This window comes from Lissotriton vulgaris, chromosome 6 (assembly GCF_964263255.1).
Source record: "Lissotriton vulgaris chromosome 6, aLisVul1.2, whole genome shotgun sequence".
NCBI lineage: Eukaryota > Metazoa > Chordata > Amphibia > Caudata > Salamandridae > Lissotriton > Lissotriton vulgaris.
The window spans coordinates 566523448-566549570 of NC_141694.1; the positions used below are offsets into that span (position 1 = coordinate 566523448).

Genomic DNA, 26123 nt, shown 5'->3' on the forward strand with positions numbered 1-26123 from the left:
TTCTTTTTCATTTTTAATTCTTTGCGAGGTTGGTCATACTTTTTTGAGAAGGTAAGTACTCTTCCCATCCGGTAGTCCTTTTCATCCCTCTCAAACTTTTCTTCTTTTCTCGATTTAATTTTTTCCTCATACTTCTTCAATCTTTTCTTCATTGCTTCACGTTTCTCTTCTAATTTGGATTGATCCTGCTCTTTAGAAAGGTCATGTTCAATGTCTTTAATCTCCGCCAAGGCTTTCTCTCTGTCTGACCAGGCAAAGCGTACCAGAATCATTAGACTGCCCTTACATGACTGGGCAGTATGCTCTGCCCATGCGTCCAGTAACTGTGGGTCAGGGTTTTCGTATGCAGGGATGGTATAGATCCTTAACCCCCTGGGCACACGATTAACATCAATGTAATTCTGAAGCGACGTCGCTTCCCACCATTTTCTGCATTCTCTTTCATAGAGGCGTTCTAAAGTCATTAGCTTGGCATTCAAATCAATTACATTTTTATCTGTAGCCTCTGGCGCCTCTCCTTGTGCCCCAGCGGTCTTTTTCTTATTTTTAAACATGCCTTCCTCGGCCTTGCGTCTCTCAGTCTCGCAGAACATTTTAAGTTTCTCGTGGTTACAGCCGTTACCACGCAGTGTGTACCTCCCTCGCCAGCGGTATTCCAACTATATATGTACACGGGTTACAAGCGGTCAAGTCTCTTACCCGGTTAGATCCAAGACGCTAGTCTGTGTTGCTCTCGGGAAACAGCGTCTTTCACAAGGGGTTGAAACCGCACGTACATCCGAGCGTTGGGTCCGCGGTGCAACTGGAAATTTAAATATCAGCTCCACTCGCACCAGCCTGTCGCACTCACAGGCGGGTGCCTGCCAGTCGGGGGTGCACCCGACTCGAATATCAGCTCCAACAGTCCCTCCCCAAATCCTTGGGAATCAGGAGGCAGCACTCCAAAGGCAGGTACACAAATAAAGTTTTATTCTCTCACAAAGCGCTTTCGGCACTCGGCCTTCGTCAGTGATGAGACGCTGACCAACTACATTAACGTGTATTTTAAACACCCGCGTTGCTCGGGTGATCAACACAAAGATAGGACTTTCATGACAGTCAAAATTACAAAAATGGCAGTCGCCATCTTGGAATGGTATTGCAATATATATACAATAACATATATCTCAAAATTAAAGAGAATGCACTGTGCATAAATGCAAAGCAAATCATAATCGCGCCCTGAATGGGCCAATGCAGTGACTATCCAGCCACAAAGATTACATATATATATATACATTCATATTCAAGACTTTCTATTATAATCTCTTCAGTGCAGCAGACATTTTTTTAATGTAATTTGATGACTCAAGTGTAAGCCTGACCCTAACATGCCCTCATTTCCATTCCTTTGTCACATCCAGATAGCCGAATCTCAAGATGGCCACTCTATAGTTCCATAAGATTGCACCTTTTGCATTAGTGGTTTGCAGCTTCTATCACTGGCACTAAGCCTATTATTCATATATTTTGACCTTGATGTAATGTACTTGCCTCATAATTGATTTTCCTTTATTTGATATTCTTTTCACTGAAATAAACATAGGACCATAATGAATGTTCCATTGATTCACTTCACTTGGTTGCCTTCATTATAGTTCTTTTTCTGTTTTAAAAGTCAAAGATAGTTGGTCTTTAAGTTCTAGAATCTGGCTCCTTGTAGACTGTGGGCTCTAGGACCTGCATGCCAAACTAAAGCTGAGCTGGTTAGTATTCAATGACTAACAAGGCCACATTCTAAGTGATGCAGTGATCTTTGTCATTTCAAATTTGTTCCTACTTTTCCTATGGATGATTTCACATCACCATACTAGATCTGTTTAGCTTTCGAACAGACATTCCCCTAACAAGAACCCAAAAAGCTGCCTTTATTTAATATAACACCTTTCCTCTCAACTTAACACTAAGTTGCCCTCATCATTGATGTATCACTGCCCGACCTAAATACAGTAACTCCTTCATGCAAGTCTTCCATAAGAACCAATCAAATATCTATGGCTATCACTAGACAAATGCTCAGTCAGAAATACCTGAAATCCACATTGAACTGCCTCCATGAACATCACCAATATGTTCACAGTAACTGACATTATGTCATGTAGAAAACAAGCCTCAATTATCTTATCTCACTCTTCCAAATAGAATCCTAAACCAGTACCCTAAAACACTTCGACTAATCACCGTGACTTTTTAAATCACAAATGGTATAAACAAAAGTTATGCACTTGGTCCAAACCTCTAGAACTACCTCCTAATCTGTATCAGAAATATATATGAAGACTATCCTACTTTCAGAAAGCAGCAGAATACCCGTCTCAGTCAACAGAGTTTTTCTTGCAGATAATGTCTCTATAACTGCTATTCACTTCCTCTGATACATTATCAGACTTACTAAAACAACACATGGTTGCCTTCTCATTGCCCTTTTTTGGATCTAGGGTTCTCCAAAGTAAGTATCCTGGTTCAAATAAAAGTTCTAAACAAGTTCCACCAATAGTCAGTCAACAAATACCATACATTTAGCAACATATCAATTAGGTAGCGGTCAAGCTGACCCCCAATCCTGAGCTTTTTAGGTCTCGCACCTGGCGTCGCAGCGCGAAAGCGCTGTCGCCAGCGAGATCTATTGTTGTCGACTTGCCTCGGATGGGAGATAAGAGATGGCACACGCAGGGCAAATAGAGGTCGTGAACGCACATGTACAGCCACGCAGTGTGCACATCTCCTGTCCCCCTTCCATCGTCGCAAGGCGGATGCAGTTTTCACTTTCCATCTCCGCCTGAAACAGAGGCAATGAATTCAACCTGCCCCTGCTCCTACAATACAATATGGAGAGGGGGTCGTAATGCACCCCTTCACACAGTGCCCCCAAAAGCTCAACCTCAGGGTTTTTCAGCAGCCCCTCCATGCTCACCTGGTCGCAGCAGCTTGGTCAGGGTCAGTACCAGCAGCAGGAGGAGCAGGAAGGCGTCGCTGTCCGTCAGGGCCACTATTTATCCTCCGCGCATCCTCCTGCCATGCAGGAGAGGGGCACCTAGAGTTGCTCCACCGGTGGGAGGGGGCCTCTCAGAGCACCAGAGCCCGGCCTCTTGGGGACCTGCAGTGGGTCTAAGCCCCCTGTGCCCCCTAGTTTTGCTCTGTCCGGCGGTTGCTAAGCACACAAGCTCCGGGCAAGTATGGCAAAGTCCGCAGGCGCCGCCACTGTTCATGAGCCGCAGGCCATGCCGATGTGCACGCTCATGGCTTGCCTACGGCTTTGCCTACGCGCATGGCGCACTTTCACTTTGCCTTGTTTCCTTTCCGTCGCTGCCTCTATTTCTGGCTTTCCCTCTCCCTCCTCGCAATAGGAGCCCTCGCCCCCACCCTCTGAGCAGCTGTGGGTTTCTTATACATGTGCGAGAGCTAATGCCTAGAGTTTGAGTAGGAAATAATCAATCAAAACAAAATATGGAATGGAAACAAAACTACAATTGCCGATCACACTAGGAAAAAATTCCCAGTATGATCGGCATTTGTAATTTTGTTTCCATTGTTTAATTTGACATTTTCTGTAGGCACGGGGTAGAGCCAATACTTAAACAGGTTCTCTGCTCATGAAGTCAGCAGCTCTGCAGCTTACATTACACCCTCTGAAAAGTATAGCGGACACTGAACCACTACCAGTATGGCAGCACCAAAATGTTGATAAATGGAGGTGACTGAAGAAAAACAGCAACGCAACGGAAGATATAAGAGCAGTCCGGGCCATTTGTACACTATTGCTAGCCTCATGCCAGCAAGCACAATTGTTCATGGAGGAAGAAAGCAGCGCGGGCGGGGGCTGAACATGTATAGCAGCATAGGAGAGGTGAGTGCAGGCTGCTTAGGCTTCCCATTCACTGCGTCCAGGTCTTAATATCCGGCACTATTCTTTGTGCACTTTCCTCCCCCTGCATAGTGTTACTCTCTGTACCCAATGTGATTTTCCCGGCCCGTTACTTTCCTCTTCAATGCTTGTTGTTGCTTTCCCGCTTGCGCCCTCTGTGTTTATTACCCCTTCCCCCGTTGTTTCCGCCCTCTTCCAACTCCCTATTTTGCTTCCATGTACCCCCACCCTGTGTGTTTCTTCAGGGTGCCTCTGCCACCTGCCATTAAGCTTGTGTCGTATGACACATACACCCCAGTTCCTTCTGCCCTGAGTTGCTTCTGCTGCCCCCATCCTCCTGATTTAATAAAGCACTTGCTTTTAAATACCGCCGCTTTTTCCTGATTGTTTTGTCAGTCTGTTGCCCACGTCTGCTTGTAGATCTTCCCTTTCGTCTCAGACTGTGATGTGTGAATTCCTCTGAGCTGGACAAACTATCATATCTGCTCTTTTGGTAATGGTCAGACTTCTATTCATTTGATAAGACTGAAGCGTGCATGGTTTGCTTGATAACATTTATACTTTGGATGTTACATTCTGAAAACAGGCCTACAAATCCCATAATGGATCTTTAAAAAACCGATGATGGTGCATCACTCCACTGGCCAAGGGGCGCGTGAGCCCAGACGACAAACAGCGTCTTCTTCCCGCCAAGGTGAGCCCACACGACAAACAGCGTCTTCTTCCCGCCAAGGTACACGTGGTGCTGCGCGCCTGCGGAAGGGACTGGAGAGGTTCTAGACTCCGCCGTCATGGGGGATGAAGACGCAGGGGCTCCCATCATCAGCATCCCTTTCCAGCATGCCGCCGCTGGGGTGTTGCCGCCATTCAGCGAGGCAAGTGATCCATCCACCGCCTCACCCCGCTGGAAAATTTGGTTGGAAAGGCTCGAGAACTACTTTGTAGTCACGAGGGAGACGGACGACGCGGTGAAAAGATCACTTCTTCTTCACTACGCAGGGGACGAGATCTTCAGGCTCTTCAAACACCTCCCCAACCCGACGGGGGTGACCACCTATGCTGCTGCTGTTACTGCCCTAAACAACCATTTTGACCCTCAACTAAACGTGGACTTCGAAGTCTTCAAGCTAGGGCAAGCCCGTCAGCGTGAAGGAGAATCCATGGACCAGTTCCACACTCGAGTGCGGGAGCTGGCTAGCTCCACGGATGAAGACCAGCCAAGGGCCATACGACGCCAACTAATCCAGGAATGCCGAGATAAGACACTAAGGGGCCATATCCTGCGGAAACCAGGCATTTCACTGGAGGACATTCTCATCCTGGCCAGAGCACATGAACTTTCAGACGCCAGAGCAACGGCGATGGAACAGGCCTTACATAAAACTCCCGCCAAAACGGAAACCGTCAAGGTGGAGCGCGCCGACGCAGTACGACCACGACCACGTAGCCAGGCGAAGAAGGGATACCGAAGAGACACTCCTCAAGGCCGCTGTGGATACTGCGGACATGAGCCTCACGCAGCCAAAGACTGCCCCGCTCAAGGTCAAACCTGCGAGAACTGCGGAATCCCCAATCATTTTGCGTCGGTCTGTCGCAGAAAGAGCCAACCCAGGAACGCCAAGAAATCATGGACACCCACCAAAGCTGTCCGCCAACTATCACTCACAGACCCACCCCCGGAGAGAACGGACAAATTCCTACCAATAACCTATGACGAGTCAGACTCGGAAGACGAAGAGGCGTATGTAATCTCCTTTGCCCGGGAGCTGAAACTCAGACGACGACCACAGCCAACATGTGTAGTACAGGTGGGAGAAAATGAGGTAAAAGCTATCATTGACACCGGCGCCACCGTCAACGTCATGGGGCTACAAGAATTCAACAAACTGCGTCCTCGTCCGGAAGTCCTACGCTCCAAGACTAGAATCTTTGCCTACGGAGCAGACACTCCCCTCCCTCTAAAGGGGAAAATTGTAATACCCATACGTCTGACGAGGCTGAAGTGACCGCGACGATACACATCATCGACCGAGAAGCCGACACGCTGTTGAGCAGCCACACCGCGGAGGACTTGAAGTTGATCGCCTTCGCCAACCGCATTCGGAACCACCAGGTGGAGGAATTGCTGGAGCGATTCCCTGAACTGTTCAAAGGTCTGGGCTGCATCAAATGCGACCCAATCAAGCTCCATATCGACAAGTCAGTCACTCCCACAGCCCTACGCCATCGGCGAATACCATTCCACCTGCGGCCACTGGTGGAAAAGGAACTTGAAAAACTGGAGAACATGGGGGTCATTGAAAAGGTAACAGGACCCACCCCCTGGGTTTCCCCCATGGTCATAGTCGAAAAGCCTAAACAGCCTGGCGAGATTCGGCTATGCATCGATATGCGGCTGCCGAACACAGCGATCAGAAGGGAGAGGCACCTAACACCCACGATGGACGACATCATAGCTGATGTGAACGGATCGAGGTGGTTCTCGAAAATCGACCTCAATGCGGGCTACCATCAACTACCCCTTGCCGAGGAGAGTCGCTTCATCACGACCTTCAGTACCCACCTTGGCCTCCGGCGGTACAAACGCCTCAACTTTGGAATATCGTCGGCAGCGGGGGTATTCCAGAACACCATCAGGGAACTGCTGTCTGGACTACCGGGGGTACTCAATGTGAGCGACGATATCTTAATTCATTCCGCCACCGCATCCGAACATTACAAACAACTACGGGATGTGCTAAAAAGACTGAGCACCTATGGAGCAACCCTCCACAAAGAAAAGTGCCAATTTTTCCAATCCTCAATTGAATTCTTTGGTTATGTGTTCAACCAGGAAGGGGTCCAAATTGATCCGAGAAAGTCCAAATCCATCAAGGACGCCCCAGCGCCGAAATCCCCAACGGAGGTAAGGAGCTTCCTCGGGATGGCCACGTACTGTGGCCGGTTCATACCAGGACTGGCAACCCGCAGCGAGCCCCTCCGAGCACTTACGAAGGCGGACGCCGATTGGACATGGGGCCCGAAGGAACACGATGCGTTTCAAGGCATTAAGGACGCCCTCCTTGAGAATGCAACGCTCTCATACTTCGACCCCGCCAAGCGGACCGAGGTCATCGTGGACGCAAGCCCAGTGGGCCTGGGGGCAGTCCTGACACAAGAACATGAGCCCGGAAAATGGACGGCGTTGGCTTTCGCCAGCAAGGCGCTGACCCCGACCGAGACCAGATACGCACAGATAGAGCGAGAGGCCCTGGCAATCAAGTGGGCCTGCAGCCACTTTCATCTTTACTTACAAGGACAACCATTCGTGATGGTCACCGATCATCAACCCCTAGTGCCGCTTTTCAAGGGCACTGCTCCCCACCCACCACCACGTATCGAGAGGTGGGTGATCCAGCTGCAAACCTATGACATGGAAGTGGTATACAGACCGGGAGCCAAAAATCCAGCCGACTACCTATCGCGCCACCCACTACCCCAAGAGCCAGTAGCTGCAGACGGAGACTGTGAGGAATATGTCCAGTGGGTAGCACTCACTTCCTGCCCCCAATGCATGACCGTCGAAGAAATCAAGGAGGCGATAGTGGACGATAACCCATACCTGAGGTCGTTGCAAGCAGTACAAGAGGGATCCTGGACGGACTACCTACACCCCCCCAACACCTGGACAGCCGCAGATAAGGAAACCCTCACGAAATTCTGGCACATCCGCCATGAGCTTAGCGCCACGGAAGAAGGCATACTGCTGAGAGGGACCCGCCTAGTAATACCGAAACGTCTCAGACACCGAGCTACCCAGCTCGCCCACGGGGGCCACCAGGGTGCCACTAAAATGAAGGTGGTTCCCTGAACTAGAAAACACAGTGGAAGAATATGTCAAGAATTGCATGTCCTGCCAGTTAACTAGCGAACCAGAAAGGCCGGTCCCCATAATCACTGAGGAAGCATGCACGACCCCGTGGTCCAAAGTCAGCGTGGACTTCGGAAGTTTCCCCGGAGAGGGCCACACCCTGGTAGTCATTGACTCATACTCTAAATACCCCATTGTGGAAAGAGTGCCATCCACGGCGTTCATACACGTGGGGCCAGTGCTCGACAAAGTATTTTCACTATTCGGATTCCCCGGCGAGATCAAGAGTGACAATGGACCGCCATTCCAGGGAACAGAGTTCGCCACGTTCTTGAAAAGTAGAGGCATCACCCACAGGCGCATTACTCCCCAGTGGCCACAAGCCAATGGAGAGGCCGAAAGGTTTATGCGAACTCTCAATAAAATGTTCAGGATTGCAGTGGTAGAGGAAGCTGACCCGGAGCAAAGACTACATGAGTTTCTGAGAGAATATCGAGGAACGCCCCACTGCACTACTCAGAAGAGCCCGTGGTCACTTATGTTTCAGGGCCAACGCAGAGACCTCCTTCCCATCGCCACAGGACCGACACCGATAGGGGTTGACATGAGAGAGACTCAAGAACGCCGACGCCGGAACAATGTGCGAGCGAGCCACCGGCGCAGGGCGACACCAAAGCAATTACATCGAGGAGACAAGGTTGTCATTAGGAACAGACGCCCGGGGGGAAAATTCCAAACATTCTATGAACCAGGCCCGTGGACTGTCACCAACACGAGAGGAACTATGGTGACGGCCAACAGGGGGGGGGAAGAAGTCTCGAGAAACACTTCATGGTTCAAAGTGGTCCCCCCTAGCCCGGGAGTGAATTCTGAAGGCATGGATGGAACCAACGAGCCGCCCCGAGTCGCAACACAAGAGGAAAAGGACGATTCAACAACGGAGACACGAGGGCCGGTGCCAGTGCAGGGAGGAGGACTGTCAATCATGTCCACCCCCATCCGGAATCCATCGCGCAGCGGGGAACGAGAGCCAGGCCGCACCCCGCGGTACAGTCTGAGGCCTAATCCCCGTCCAAGTCAAAGACTAAATGACTACGCCTGTCAGCTGAGACCCTGAAGTCGTCATCAAGGGGACACGCAAGTACAGAACGCCTGGTCAACAGTTATTGTGATATTCTGAATAGCCTTGGGTTGAACATTTTCAAAGTTTTGTGTAGTTGGATAGAGATGTAGTGCGGTTAGCACACTAGCAGATGCACGTAACACGCATCCACACATCCGCAGGCCAGGCGTGGCCTGCGGGGGTCAATAAATGGAAGGCGTGCGCTCGGGCACGTCACTTCCGACGAGAACCAAGTGTGTGGGCTGTTGGCTGTCGCTGCGCGTATCCACCCCAGCGCATGCGACCAGGCCTAATTACCAAGGCCCACACCGAAACACTACAGTGCCGCTGGGCTGTGTTATATTCTATTTTTTATATATATATATATATATATATATATATATATATATATATATATATATATATATATGTGACCAAGAACAACCAGGGTTGTTCGAAACGCGTGATCCTCGTCCGCTTGCTGTGCCATAATAAATAACAAACAAAGGACTATGGGCTCGTTTGAATTCTTGCTGACTTACTGAATTCCATTGATTGTGTGTATATAATATATATATATATATATATATATATATATATATATATATATATATTATATACACACAATCGCATTTAAAGTATTCACATGCCTACAAAATGGCCCAGCCCATCGGCCGAGCAGAAAAGCAGGGAGTGTTTTATCTCTTTAAAGTGCTCTTGGTTTCGGCTTGGGCTTGCAGCGCGCGTAAGGGGGGGTTGAGGTCATTGCCATGGCCCTCTTGAAGAGGAAAATCCAGATAGTAGGACGCAGGACCTGATGGCCCCACCTCCTCCCGCACCCAATGAAGCTTACGTCTCACTACTCTTTACGAATGCAAACTGATGCCAGTCTAGACGGTTTGATTAAATATCACCCTCACCTATTTCTTTCCATGTTCACCTTCACCCAACTTAATCTCCTTCTCAATAGGCTGTGTGTGGTCTGCAGTCTTGCATCCGTTTATCTTTAAACATGCTTAACATACTGGTCAAACAGGTTACTGACTTGGGGCCAGATGAAGGAAGCCTAATTCCGGTGTGTAACGGCCGAAATTACCGAATTTCGGCCGTTACTGACCGGAATTAGGCTTTTCAGATGTAGGTGGCCAAATAGTAGGATTCGGTAACTTACCGAATCCGTAATTTAAGGAATCGGTAAATTACCGAATCCTTAACATACCAATTCGATAAATTACCGAATCCTTAATGTAGAGAGCACTCATGCGAGTCCTATTTACATTTAAGGATTCGTTATTTACCACCAACTATTAGTTGGTGTTAAATAACGAATACCTTTGAAAATGCAAATCTGTGCATTTTTAACAGTGTCTTGTGGCAGACATGCATGGCCTTAGGGCATGTATGTTACCACATGTGCACAAAAGCACTTTTCAGGGTTGCAACAGGGTGTCAATGTGACACCCTGCCACCCTTGAATTTTTCCCTATTTTACCGAATCGGTATTTACCGATTCGGTAATTCACATTCATTCCTATGGGCCTCCAGGCTCATAGGAATGAATGGGAATTACCGAATCGGTAAACACCGATTCGGTAATACTTACCGAATTTTTATCTACATTGTATTTACCGATTCTAAAATACCGAATCGGTAAAATTCGGTATTTTAGAATCGGTAAATTTTCATTACCTACATCTAGCCCTTGGTGATTAGTTTTTGGTTTGCGATCGGCCTCTTTTCATAATAATTTGTGTTTTATAAACAAAATGCAATAGGCCTTGCATTTACACAAGTTTGAGCTATTGCCATTGTAAATGACAATACCTTTTATTTATGTTTTGGGTTTTAAAACATAAAAGGTATTGTTATTTACAATGCCAATAGCTCAAGCTTGCGCAAATGCAAGACCAATTGCATTGCAAATGCTTGTTTTGTGATATTTGCGCTTAAGCTTTCATAACAGTTTTTCCACAAAAGATATTCAGACCACATTTCACAAGTCAGTTTTTGCCCAACATGTTGGAGAGTCTAAAAGTACCCTTAGCTTGTGGATCGGCCTAGAAGGAAATAAAGAAAATAGGTCAAATGTAGCAAAATTTGTTATTTGTTTTTAGAAAAAGGAGGAAAAGTGCTGTGCAAGAAATTGTACGATTTTCTTTCTAAACATTGCCTTAACAAAAGGTTTATTGTGCTACGGTTAGTCTCTTGCCAACTTCAGGACAAGGCAGAGTTTGCAATTAAATCGTAATCTATTTTTCAGTTTTTTTTGTGGTTTTTACCTTTTCGCAATTTGAGGTGGAAAGTGATGTGAAACCCACAGGAGAACCTAAAAAGCCAAATTTTCTGAAAAGTAGACACTATTCTGAACTCAGTGTGGGAACATTTGTGTAGATATCTCATGGCTTTTTAGCAAAACTAATCATTGAAATAAAACACTAATGAATATAAGTAGAAAGAAATAGAAATAGGTGCATTTTCATCTATATTTTTTAATTTACCGGAGCACGGTTACACAAAAGCAAAATGCCATTATGTCTGTCAGACTCTTCTGGTCGCAAGCGTATATAGTTTTTTTTGGTAGTCGAAAAAACAGAGCAAACAACTGAGCTGCAGAAGAATGATTTTTCGTTGTGAGCAACTATGCATCAATTTATATGGAAAATCTAATTAATCAAAAAGGAGTATGTAAGAAATCCCTGCATGTATGAAATGTGAATTATTTGTAAAAATCTGATTTTGGTGTTACCCATGATAACATATGATTCAGAGGACATTTTGCAGAATGTGTTTTTTCCTTTCAGGCTTGCTCACATTTGGAAGCCAAAAGTAGAGAGAAATTCAATTGATAATCATAGGAAATTAGGTTATTAGTTATGCAGGATGTGCGGCTTATGCAAATAATTGTTCCACAATTGTCTCCTTACTGAGAGCTAAGTGCCCCATTGTAGCACTTAATCCTCCTAGGATGAGTTGATTGAAAACTGGAGATTATCCACTTCAAGAATCCTAAGAAAGGAGAACACAAACGAAATTAAGTCTTTATTAGAATATGGGTAGTTGTTTAAACCATGTACCAGCTACTGTTCAAAAGCTCTGCAGGACCCATGGGAGCAAATGGCTTCATAATCTCTGTTGCCACATATGTCTCCACCTTAAACACTAGGGGGCATATTTATGAAAATTGTGGTGTGGGGCAGTGTAGCATGTCACCTTGCTGCTCTGCCCTGCATCACAGGGAGAGGTCAGAAATGCACTGTTTTTATCCAACGCGGCACATTCCGGTCCTCTTCGGTCGCACTGGTACCGTTATGGCAACATAGCGCCAATGCAGGCACCTTTGCACCATAATACAACGGTGACGGTTTTAGACCGCATTGTTTTGTGCAGGAAGGGCCAGCTTCCTGCACAATAACAATCCGGAGAGGCGTTTTCCTCATTCTATGTGTGCTGCTGCATGCAGCACACATAGAAAGGAGGAAAAATCGAGACAGATATTCATCCTAGTTACGCCTCCCCTGGGAAGCGCACGATTTCAGCACATTTCCCAGGTTTACAAGTCCTTGTAAATCTGGGAATGCTTCAAAATCCATGGGAGTTGCGCTGGAACACCCACCGCAATGCCCATGGAACGCCTACCCAGGGCAGAGAAAGACAACACAGTGATTTGCGCTGCACTGCCTTACTCCAGATTTATGAATCCACTAAGAGCCATGCAAAGTAGCTTTGCATGGCTTCATAAATCATAAATCTGTCATGGAGGTCTGTGTTGTGCATGTACCATGTGGTGTGGAGCAAGCATAAGGCAAACCTCACAGAAATATGCCTTAGGAGACTGATGGCTTACTTTCATGTATATACTCTACTCTTTGTGTGTGAGTATGTGATCCGCTCTGTGAGTATACTTGGATAATGAGATGGCAGCCTGATATTTTAAAGACTAGCTGTTACAGGCACTTTAATCACACCAGGTCACTTATCCTGGCTTACAGATGATGGTATCTCTAAGGTTAGAGATCTCACTGATTTAGAGTGTATAGTGCGGTGCATGGGTTTCATGGTTTAAAATACCCCTATTCTAATACAGACATAATTCGGTTTGTGTTCCTTCTCCTTTTATTGAATCCTTAAAGTGGATAATCGGATTTCAATCCTCTCACCTTGTATAGAAGGGTGGGATAACAATCTTCTTATCTTGCATGGAATTTGCATGGATGTATAACTCCTGCTCAGTATAGGTTAGAAGTACAAAGGTTTTAGAGGACCCCCTGAAATCTGTGCTCTCGCAAAGCAGAAGGAACATGTTGACCTAGAATGGACACATTGGCTCAGTAAATGGCTCTTTGTGTCATGTTGTTTTTAACCATATTCCTGGGCCTCTCTTTTTAAAGAATTGAGTTAGGGTTTCCTGGAGATATGTTTTTAATTTTCTGTCCTAAGATCCCACGAAAAACAGAGAATATCAAAGTGCTCCCTCCCACTGCGAGGTTTAGCTCACCAGGTGAGGACACATTGAATCATGCCACATGATTATCAAGTGGCTGAGAGTTCTTAAAGACCACATGTAGTATGCCTGGTGAGCAGTAAGGAGCAGTGCATAGTGACTGCTTCTTTTGGAAGACACCCTCCACTTTTGGTTTATATTTGTCACAGGGTCACCACATTAGGAGTACAATAGCCATATATTATAAGTCATCATTTACATAATCATGACTGTAAAAAGAAATGCAATGTTAAACATAAATCATTGCAAGTTATACACTTAAAACAAAGCACTGGATGTCAATATAGCAGGTGTCTAAGTCTTTCTTTTACACACTCACCCCACATAAATTGCAGCCATAAGACAAACAACTATAAGTCCCTTCACTTCTGAGCTGTTTAAAAATGTGACAAAAGTCTCCCCAGGTGATCCTTTCAGAAACCCCTCTCAGACTCGGAGTGTCAACCAACACCGACAACACCCTCAGCACCAGCAAAACACCTGCACTTCCAGATCCACACCGACCCCCAACACCACCCTCAGAGGAACCCTCATCTACAGACCCCCCGGACCCTGACCACAGTTCAGCAACTCCATCGCCGACTTCGTAAGCACACACGCCCTCGCCTCCACGGACTACATCCTCCTCGGGGACCTGAACTTCCACCTTGAGAACAACACCACCATCAACTCCACCACCCTGATCGACAACCTAGCCAACCTCGGACTCAGACAACTCGTCACAATCCCACCCACTCTGCCGTTCACATGCTTGACCCCATCTTCTCCGGAAGCACCCACCCACGTCTCCTTCAACCACACCATCGAACTCCACTGGCCCGACCATGGCTGCATCCACTTCACCTTCAAGAAACCCACCATGTACCACTACACCCAACAGATGCCTCGCCGCTGCTGGAGCAAAATCACCGAAGACCAACTAGCCACCACACTAACCCAGAGCCCACCCGCCAACCCCACCGACCCAGTCGTCCGCAACCTCAAGACAGTGGATCAACAACTGCGCCAATACCCTCGCCCCGATCAGGAAACCCTCCAACAGTCACACCAACAAGAAAGCCAGCTGTTCACTGAAGACCTCCGGGCCTCCGAGCAAACCTGCCGAAAGCTGGAGAAAATCTGGATCCGTGAATGAACACTGGACAGCCACGCATCCCACAAGAACGCTACTCGCAGACACCATCAGATCTGCCAAAAGGGCCTCCTTCAAAGACCGCCTAGACAACAACGCGCACAACAGCAAAGAGCTCTTCAACATCCTGAAGGAACTCTTCAACCCCAGCTTCAACCCCAGCTTTAACACCAACAACGTCCCACCCTCGCAAGACTTGTGCGACTCGCTGGCCACCTTCTTCCACCGCAAGATCGCAGACATTCACGACAGCTTCAACGCCACAATCACCCGACAACCACTGAGACCTCCTTCCCCATGAACACTATCCGCACCAACCACCTGTTCTCCTGGACCAACATCAATGACTACGACACCATCAAGATCATGAACACCATCCACTCCGGATCTCCGTCGGACCCATGCCCACACCACATCTTCAACAAAGCCAGCACAGCCATCGCACCCCATCTCTGGAAAGTCATCAACACCTCCTTCGAGACAGCAACCTTCCCAGAGAGCTGGAAGCACGCTGAGATCAACACCTTACTCAAGAAACCCAAGGCAGACCCCAAGGACCTCAAGAACTTCCGGCCCATCTCCCTGCTCCCGTTCCCGGCAAAGGTCATCGAGAAGACAGTCAATGAACAACTGACCCGCTACCTCGAGGAGAACAACATCCTGGACCCTTCCCAGTCTGGGTTCCACAGCAACCAGAGCACAGAGACTGCCCTTATCGCCGCCACCGCTGACATCAAGTCCCTACTGGACAACGGAGAAATGGCGGCCCTCATCCTCCCGGACCGGTCAGCCGCCTTCGACTGTCTGCCACCACACACTAAGAACATGCCTCCACAATGCCGGGATCCAAGAGAAGGCCCTGGACTGGACCACCTCCTTCGTCCCCGGCAGAACACAGAGCGTCCACCTTCCCCCTTCCGCTCCGAAGTCACTGAGATAATTTGTGGCGTACCCCAGGGCACCGCTCGCCCACGTCGCCCGTCGGCACGACCTACGCCGATGACACCCAGCTGATCCTCTCCCTCACCAAGGACCCGCACACTGCCAAAACCAACCTTCACGAAGGAATGAAGACTGTCGCTGAAAGGATGAGAAACAGCCGACTGAAGCTGAACTCCGACAAGACCAAGGTCTTCATCCTCGGATCTACCCCTTCAGCCTGGGCGATTCCTGGTGGGTGACCGCACTGGGAACCGCCCCAACACCCACCGACCATGCAAGCAACCTAGGGGTCATCCTCAACTCCACCCTCTCCATGACTACACAGGTCAACGCCGTCTCCTCCTCCTGCTTCAACACCCTCCGCATGCTCTGCAGGATCTACAAGTGGATCCCCACTGAAACGAGATGAACGGTCACCCAGGCCCTCGTCAGCAGCAGGTTGGACTACGGAAACACCCTCTACACTGGAGCCTCGGCCAAACTCCTGAGAGGGCTCCAACGCATCCAGAACGCCTCTGCACACCTGATCCTCGATATCCCTCGCTGCAGCCACATGACACCTCATCTGGGAGACCTGCACTGGCTCCCGGTCAACAAAAGGATAATCTTCAAGCTCCTCACTCATGCACACAAGGCACTCCACAACACCGGACCAACGTACCTCAACAGATGACTCAGCTTCTACACCCCCACCCGCCAGCTCCGTTCTTCAGACCTCGCCCTCGCCACAGTTCCCAGCTTCTGAAGAGCAACCTCCGGCGGCAGATCGTTCTCCCACCTCGCTGCCAAGACCTGGAACACCCTCCCCATCCACCTACGGCAGACCCAAGACCTTCTGACCTTCAGAAAACTCCTCAAGACCTGGCTTTCCAAGCAGTAGCAGCATTCCCCACCCCAGCACCTTGAGACCCTCACAGGTGAGTAGTGCGCTTTACAAATGATTTGATTGATTGATTGAAACCCAGGAGACATGGGGAGAATTCATAAAAATTGCCTAAGAGGAGACTACTGTACTCCTGCACCCCCAAGCACATCTTGCACATGTTGGCGGTGCCCCTACCCCTCATTGGAGCACCGTGCAAGAGAGAAATAATCAAATGACAAATCCTTGCAGGATATTAGGGGGGGCTTGTTCAGGGGAGAAGTGAATTTTATAGGAGTGCCTCCTGCCACTTTCCATTTTCTTAGCGGCCGCAGGTAATGATGGTCAGGGGCGTGAGACAATAGCTACCAGCCGCCCAGCCAGTTACCCGTTCGCGCACCTTGGGAGGCAGCATTTCCTTTGCTGCTCCCCGGTCAGAGGAGCCGGTCTCCTGTTTCCACCAGGAAAGGCTATATGTGGCTGGGCTTTTGCTTTGGATCCTGAGATGATTTTAAAAACTACCCATAATTCTCCTGAGTCATTGAATTAATGACTCCAACTAAGTTTTTCATTGATTTTCTCCAGAGGAGAAGCTCTTTCTCTAAAGCCCCAGAGGTGAAGGGACCAGATAGAGGTTGGTTCACGGCTGCATTTAATGCAACCTGAAATGTAAAACAATGATTCAGTCACAAGTGTTGTTGATTTTCAATATTTTATTTAAAGTAGATCGATAATATTTGGTAAACTTTGCCTCACTTTCATTGACAATAACAATTGCAGTTTCAACATGGCTACTGATTTCAGTGAGATGATGGTAATTCTAACCATGTGGTTACTTTTCATATCATGCGGTAACCCCTTGGCAAAGCCAATAGGCTTTCCTTATATTTTACCACAGTGACAACTCGACAAAGCCACTAGTCCTGCTTTGTTTCAAATGACACCACCTTACATTGTGATGTTCTGTCTGCTATAGGGGGAGGGAGGTTGGTTACGGGGTTTTGGGGGTCATTACCTACTAGGGGTCAAATGTGATTTTAGAATGTCACCAAAGGTATTTCCATCTGCCTGGTGTGTATATATGCGTTAACTAATGCATAGTATTTGGTAGTGTGTGTAATAAATGCACTAACTGAACAATTATTCATTGATTGGTGATTTTATTTGCCAGAAAATGGCAATGACTAGCCCATATTACCTCGCCTAAGTAGGCCTTGGACTGCTCTGCTTCAATACCTTGAGAGGGTCAAGGGCTACAAATGACTGCTTGGTTCCCTCACCTCCTGCACGCTTAACAACCAGTTTATTTTAATAATTATAAGTAATACATGTTCCACTATTCTGTTTACCAATATTTCTCCCAATAAAAACGGTGCCCAACTTCTATAGCTCATGTCTGTCAGAAGAGGCCGCCCAATAGGTGCAGAAATACTGCTTTATCTGGTTGGGCAGAGTAGGGTGTTTACTACTGATCTTTTTTCTCTGAGGAGTCAGAGAACCCACGAGACCATCAGGGAAAAAAGTGAGAAATAGAATGGGGAGCGGGAGTTTGCCCTCACTGGCACTGCGTCCCTTACTTATGGGTGCCACATATTCTTTCCACCTCCCAGTGGAGGCAGATTTGGTGGGGGGGGGGGCATGGGGGTGAGAAATAATCTCTATCAACCCATACCAAAACATACCAAAAATTAATCTTGCTTGCCATGGGGATGAGGATGGTTTATGCCCCTTGGTGATGGAAATACGGTTTAGGGGTGGGAATATCAACCTATACCAGGACAACAAATAACCACCCCATTTTAATGTTAAACAATCTTTCCCTGGCATCCAGTGGCCTTTCAACATCTATTAGCCCCAGAGCAGAAAGACACCCAAGAATTTATGGGGTGGGTTTTGGCCCAATGTTAGGACAGGGCAGACTTCACCACATTTAATATATATATTCATTCACAGATGTCTAGTGGACTTTCCCACAAGATATGCCCACTGAGCAGCACAGTAAAAATAAATGAGCAAAGCAGCTCTTTTTACTTTGTTTGTACAATGATGACATCAGCACACCTTGCTCCCTAACTACTCATCATCCAGATAATAGGTTCTAGCACAGCAGAATGAGTTAAAACTATAAAAAGAAAAGTATCTGGTGTTAGCATGAAGAGGACTTTCCTCTCTGCAGTGGAAGAACGAGACGTTCAAATCTTCCACACCACATAGTGTGTAATGGTCAAGAGCGCCTTTTAAATGGGCCTACAGTAAATTGGATTCAGTTTATAGGCCATTTAAACAAACCTCGTGGGGGCAAGAGATGATTTATTTATTAAGAGAGAACAGTAGCACATTCTTCCTAGGCTAATCGTTTAACAAACTACAATGTCATGGTCCTATGCTACACATTTCACTGAAAGAAGTCCTAGTGTGCCACCTTGTGTGGAGTAAAACATAGTTTAGAGTTGTGCATTGCAATTAAAAGGACGTTGAACTCTCACCCATGAAGTGTGGCTTAATTAAGTGGAAGAATAGTGTGTTAATCAGTAGTAAACTTACTAAGTGTCATTGTCTGATAAGTGTCTTTGCAGCCCACTTAATCTCTCCTTCAAATCCTTAAAGTCATAAATAGGCACAATGTGAAATGGTGGAAAAATATTGTAATTCACCATACTAAGAAGGCAACTACTTTAATGAACTTACACCATGACACATTAGTGGTTATTTACCATTTTCAATTTACTGGTCCACTATGACCGACAACCATCTTAATTTAAACAAGCATTGGAAAAGTGAATATGTGTCTCCTTTGATCCAGGCATTTTTGTTTTCAACAAAAGGCCACTGTCAATGCACAAACTTGTTATCTATGGCAAACACACAGTGAAATTTCCAAAGTATACAGATTTGCACCCCTTAGTAAAGGCTAGACATGTTGCCATTGCTAAAGCGTGTGTCAGTTATCGTGCACTTTTGTAGATTCTAAATTCCATTCATCACAGATCCATTTAATGCATTGTTTAAATGCTTCCAAACTTACAGAGAACTGGGTGGTATTGTGACTTACCCAATAAATTAATTATTCCATCATTGTAACATGCAAAAAGCTTGATAAGATCTTTAAAAAGAAGCATAAAAGCAGCATTAATTACACCATTCGTCAGTTCATTTGGATGGACCTGTAACAAGAAAGAAACATATAACAAAATGTGAGCACATCTCACATTGTACTTATTGAAAGCTACATAAATTGATTGCTTCAGAACAGACTATACAAGCTTCACAAGGCATTAAAATACATAGTAACATAAAATGTTTTCATATTGCTACACCTATTACAGTAGTAAAATTAAACTTAATTGTGTTATACTAATATTGTGTTATCCAACTTGTCATTAGCTCGTCAGAAATTGCAGTTCCCACAACTTTCATAACATTAAGATTAGGACACCAAGGAAACTAAAGATGGCTTCCCTGAAAATGTTTAGAGCATATTCTTAGAAGTGAAGAACTTGCAGCCTTTAGGTTTAGTATCTGCTACCATTTCTCTATCAACTTTGTGTAGTGTAGTTCATATATTCCCAATAGGCTCTGCGCATTGGAATAATATACACTATAGATTTGGCATAGGACTGAGGTCAGTATGTCTCTATCGAGTATACTAAACTTAATTGTGTGTGCCAGCTAACACAGAAGTCACTAGAAACTTTCTCGAGTAAACAAGAAGGGATTCGTTTCTGACAACTGCATAAACCTGACAACTTTGTTTACCCTAGAACCGGAACAATATCTTTAGATTCGTGGAAACAATAGATAACTATTTCACTCAGTCAATCGTGCATGCTTCGTTTCTACAGAGTTTTAGACAGAAATAGAGAGACAGACGTTTCAATAAAAGGGGTTTATTGAACAGTCTTCTTTCTCATGCAAAAGAGGTGAACTGCTACAATCGTTAGACAGAATGTGAAGTATAATGCGTACAGCGTAAGCAGTAATATGAAATAATACTGTAATAGCATTGTCTGTTGCTATGACATATATAAAATCACATGCATAAATAACAAAGGCTAAAATACTCAACTGGTGTTTCTAAAATACGCCTACCCTAGTGTACCCAACCTAGGTCTAGTACGAGGGAAGAAGTAGGTGTTTGTCTTTAGCATAGGTTTACTTTTGCCAAGATTTGCCAAAGGTTTCTCTAGGTTCTAATCCGCTTCATACCTTTAGAATGAGATAGGTTGGTACACTGTCTAGGGACTCGATTTCCCAACACCCTGCAAGGGGAGTCAGAAACACTGGAGCTGGATTTCTCTGCAGGAAGATGACAGCTTCTTGTCAGTGCATCAGCTGGAGGGTTGGCTTCCTTCGGCACTTGCTGTAGCGAGCTGCGTTGTGCAAGTAGGTAGTTGAACTGCACGGAACCACACCGTGCTTTGCCGTAGCAAGTGAAGGTATATTTATACCTTCAAAGTATTTAGGAATGCCAGTATTGACGTAAAGTTGGGCATATGAACGTCATGAATGAACCCCTAAGGAATAGATGTTCATGCATAATAAATGAGTTCTTTGAGAAATCAATATTCAAGCAAGGGGAAGTCCCTAACAGCTTAAGAGTCTGGTTTTCCAAGAAATCGTTGTGACGTAGACGAACGGATGGAAGTAGCCATGCCTGTATTTCGGTAGCATGGACTATGCCTAAATAAGGACTGGATTTATATGACAGGAGTGGATTTATATGCCTATACAAGGGCAATGTGAATCTAAAATCAAACACAACATTCGTCTAGCCTGATGTGTGGCTCTCACATTGTGGGGTCATTCTAAGTCCCCTGAAGGGGTTACTTATTTTAGGCTGTATTTCAATCACTGCTGGATTCCTGATTGTGGTCCCAACTTGGGCAAACTATATGCTTCCCTGAGCCAGTAGGGTATCTTCCTTCTGCATAACCTCTGCAGCACCAGTAAAGTGAAAGGTTTGTCAAGATCCAGAATTTGAGTGTTGCACATTTTCTGATGGATAGGACTGTACAACTTTGCCCTGCTTCCGTGACATGCCATGTACGGAATAGGACTGTTTCTAAGATCAAACCGGCTTAAACTTGTATGGAGGTCATCCAAAGCAAGCGAGTCACTGAAAAGTCTCACAATCATGCAGCCCACCTGACCAGAAACAAACAATATCTATCGACTTTATAAAAAGCCACAAGACATGTGGATGGCATTTAAGGACTGCCCGAGTTGTGAACATTTGGGCGGGTGGAAAAATTAGGAAATGGAAGGGCATTAACACACCGGCTTTTTTGGACACCTTGGCCACTACCCTGCCCTCAATAACTAAAGATATTGACATTATGGAGGAGTCCTTCTCACACTGGCTCCAACTGGCAGCCGATACTCACGCACCTTGTGTGAATTTCCCCCGCTCACGCCCTAACGACGCACATAAATGGTTTACTCCACCACTGAAGACCCTAAAACTCGAAGTACGTCAAAAAGAAAGGAAATGGAGGACTAGGTATCTTCCACATAACAAAGCAACTTATTGCTTGGCTCGGACGAATTATCAAAAATCTATTCTAAAACACAAAACAGACTACTTCTCAGAAAAAATCCTAAACTCACAGAACAAATCAAAAGATGTGTTCAATATAGTGAATTATCTTTGCAATAGTGACAGAACAACTCCCTCTGTTACTTCCACGCAAGAGCTCTGTGACTCCTTAAATCTATTCTTTATAGATAAAATCATTACCATAAAACAGAGTATACTTAACCTCCCTACCCCTGTCCCTCTGGATGACACCTATTACAATCCTGTTACGTTAGATACCCTTCCTCCCATCGACATAAAAACCTTGTCTGACCTTCTTGTACGTGTCAAGTCCGGATCACCTGACGACACCTGCCCCCCACACATTTTTAGAGAGGTGGGTTTAGCCATTCCACAGGGCGTTCTTTCGCTGAACAGGCCGGCCTCAGGGGCCCGCCTTAAGCTGGATCACCTCCTTTATTACAGGACACACACAATCAGTGAGACTTGGTACCTTCACTGCCCTCAGAATTCCTACTACATGTGGGGTCCCTCAAGATTATTCAATCTTTATCTTCGCCCACTACTATATTCCTTAAGGAACTCTAAAGTTACTATTTATAACTATGCGGATGATCTCCAACTTGTCTTCCCCATTAATACTGTAGTTTCTGTGACAGAATTCCAGAACACCATGACCTACATACAGAGGTGGATGAACCTCAACCATCTCAGACTTAACCCAGGAAAGACAGAACTGATCCTGCCTGGGAAAAGCGAATTAAGTTGGGGCCCACATTTCTGGCCACCTAGTATGGGGGACCCACCCACCAAATCCCTCTCGGTTAAAAGTCTGGGGGTCATGCTCAGTGCAGATCTCTCACTGAAAGGACAAGTTGGAACAGTAGTCTCTGCCAGTTTCTTTCAACTTAAGAAAATTTAAAAAATAGCCCAGTTTCTAACGCAATCTGCGCTTACCCGGGTCATTATTGCCCTTGTTCTTTCCCGACTGGATTTCTCTAACAGTCTTTATTTGGGACTTCCGGCAGGCCTGTTAAAAAGACTTCAACTTGTTCAAAATCAAGCAGCCAGGCTTATTTGTATACAACCAAAATGGCAGTCTATCAGACCTGGCCTGGAAAGACTACACTGGCTACTTGTGGTGCAAAGGGTTGCGTTAAAAACTAGATTTATCATTTTCAAAGCCCTACAGAACACAGGCCCAAAATTTATTAAGAAACTTGTCTCCAGGTACAATCCCTCACTAAATCTTCGCATTGCCCATAAAGCTCTTTTAGTTGTCCCAAATTTCAAGAAAAAACGCCTGGGTGGTATCTGCTTTCACCATCTTGCAGCTACCGTCTGGATTTCACTACCACTGCCTGTAAGGCAGAGTCCAGAACTCCTTACCTTTAGACAATCTCTTAAGACATGGCTTTTCAAACAGGCTTACTTCTGGGGTATTATTTTTGTGTTATGTTCCCTTCCAATAGCGCCATGAAGTCTACGGGCGTACGTGCGCTTAATAAATAAATATTAACATAACATAACATACATTGCCAAACCATTCGCAAATCCTTACGGACTTGCCGAGAGCGCATTTTACACCTTTTCCAGCCCTAGACAAGCATGGGAAATGTTACCTTTTATCACAAGACCTTATGGTAGCATTCTTTTGACTAGGGCTGGTCATCCAAAATTTTTAACCATATGGACTATCTATTTATCACCTACAGTTTCATACATACTTCAGTTTAAATTGACAGTTAGGCCCCCCCCACCCCTGTTCCATAGTGCCCGATAAAAACTGATGGGATAAGAAGTTGCTCCCAGAAAACTGATGATCAGGACAAGCTACTTAAGAGATATGGACCCTTACATTCCAATACAACAGGGGACATGTACAGGGTGCAAGACTACTTTCAACAATATGAACCAAAGGAGTAGAGACCAACTGGGGCTATACCAGGTCTCCCTGTGAAATTTGTTCCATGCCCCCATCAATTTATTTAAATTCCTAGTTCCCAGTATCCCTGATAACTGCCAATTAGAGCTTTATCTTCCATCTAGTCCTTAGAATAACCTACAAATTAATTTTGGATTTCAATGGTATTTACCAAATTGCTGGGATTTGCACTATTTTGGAAGCTTTTCAGAAGGTTGGATTAAGCTCTTGGAGCTTCACCCCTAACTCGCTTTACCCTTCCTTTTTTCTGGACTACTGATGAAACTAGAAAAAAAAGACAGCAACATTATAGCACCAATAGTATGTTTTATTGCCTTTGTAGGCGGAACTCTTTGTTTATTTACTTGGGGAATATATAAAGCCATTAGTAATACCAGCACCATAAAGTTTCTGAGTCTCTCAGAATTTCCTGGAGTTTTGGCCCATAGGTTAACAGTGGAGAAAGGAATGACTGGGAATGTGACTTGAAGGATGAGTGCCTTCCCATGTAAGCCCTATAACTTTCTTTGTGGATCAATTCGTGGGTCACGAATGAGTTAGGACATTTTGTGTATTGTATTGTATTAAATTCCTGCTTGTCAAAAGGAAGAAATGGGAGGTTTCCGAGGGTGGGGGAGCAGGGTGCACTAGTGGTGGGGAGCATAGGGGGGGGGAGGGGTATGAAGAAAAAAAATCCTCATATAGGGTAGTTTGGCACACACACACAGCTCTTTGGGAGGTGTTTGACAAAGGATAATAGGGTGGGGGGGACCATAGGAGGGTGAATTCCTAGATATTATGATTAGAATGTGAATGGTTTAAAAGTTTAAAGATGGCAACATCTAGTTTTCCAATATCTAAAAGAAAGCTTGCCTAAAGTTTTCCTGTTACAAGAGACCCATTTACTACGCTCAGTAAGTATGGCGTTGTTTACAAGGCAAAGATGGGTAGATAAGGTCAGCAATACTGCACTAAAGGCATAGCTATGATAATGAAGGTACATTCTGGGGTAGAATTGCAGAGATCTAAGGTGGATGAAGGAGGGCGCTGGATTGTAGTGGAAATCAAAGCTGGTCAGAATCTGTATAGCCTAATTAGCTACTATGGCCCGAATGTGAATAATCTCACAACATTGAAAAACCTGTGGTCTAGTTTGTTAGATTTTTGAAGCCCCACTTATTATGGGTAGTGACTTTAAAGTTTTAGTAAATAACAACCTAGACAGATCCTCACCCCGTACCCAAATCAGTTCACCTAGAGCCAGGGCTTATTTCCTATCAATGATGGATAACCTGAATCTTTGTGATGTGTGGCTTAGGGTAAAAGATAAATCCAGAAACTGCTCCTTTTAAAGTATGAAGAATGGTCACTATTCTAGGATAGATTTTTTCCTCAGACGAATAAGTAGAAAGAGTTACGGAGATTGAATATCAACCTATTCATATATCTGATGCTGCAATATATTTAAAGCTAAAACTACCTTCAAATCCTGCACTAAGAAGATGGACTTTAAACAGAAGGTTACTTCTGCAATCAGATATTATGGGAAGGATAGAAGGAGAAGCAACTAATTTTTTTATATGGAATTCAGCTTCAGCTTCCATATATGTGGTATGGGATGCAGGTATTTACTCAATTCTTCCAGGATTTATATCTAGAAGATCTTTAGATAGATGAGGCAGAGTTAGATCACTGGCTCTTAGGAAAACAACTACCAGGATCAGAAATATTTGAACCAGGAAAGAACAGGGAACAATATCCTGACAGCAGTTAAACTTAAAAGGGAGAAAGCAGCTGGGCCAGATGTGATCCCGAATGAAATTTACATATTGGTGCAGAGGTAGTAATCCTGATCTGGCTAAAGTTATTCAACGAGGTGCTGAGAAGTGATTCACCATTGCCGGAGTCTTGGAATGAGCTCTCATTTTGCTTTCCTTAAAACCAGGCAAGGATCCCGCGCAGTGTCAGTCGTATTGACCAATATCGCTGCTGAACTGCGATTATACATTTTGTACTAATATGCTGGCATCCTCTTTAAGATAGTTGGGACATTAATTAACAAAGATCAGAAGGGTTTTTTGGCAGGAAGACAGATGAAGGAGCTTACACGCCCCTGAATAGGCTCAATAGATATAGAACTTACCTCAACACAGGAAGCACCCTTATCAATAGTCACCCTAGACACAGCCAAAGCATTCGACCAAGTGAACTGGAAATATCCGATAGGTACTTTAAAAGCATTTGGTATTGGTGAGGCATTCCATAAGGTTTTGAGCAAATTATATACAAAAACTGATCAATGGAAGCCTATTGGCTCCGGTACAGATAGGAAGGGGGATGAGACAATGCTGCCGCCTGTCGCCCATCCTT

The 26123-nt window shown here is 45.5% G+C and overlaps 1 protein-coding gene across 11 annotated transcripts in view; it reads right to left on the reverse strand.

The window, feature by feature from the left end:
• The window catches only part of SNAP91 (synaptosome associated protein 91), a 742345-nt gene that overhangs the window by 456355 nt on the left and 259867 nt on the right, over window positions 1-26123 (reverse strand). For all 11 annotated transcript variants that reach the window (XM_086926569.1, XM_086926565.1, XM_086926568.1 and 8 more), the window contains exon 7: window positions 19346-19457. In XM_086926569.1, coding sequence (XP_086782695.1) covers window positions 19346-19457 — 112 coding nt within the window. The remainder of the gene's footprint in view (window positions 1-19345; window positions 19458-26123) is intronic.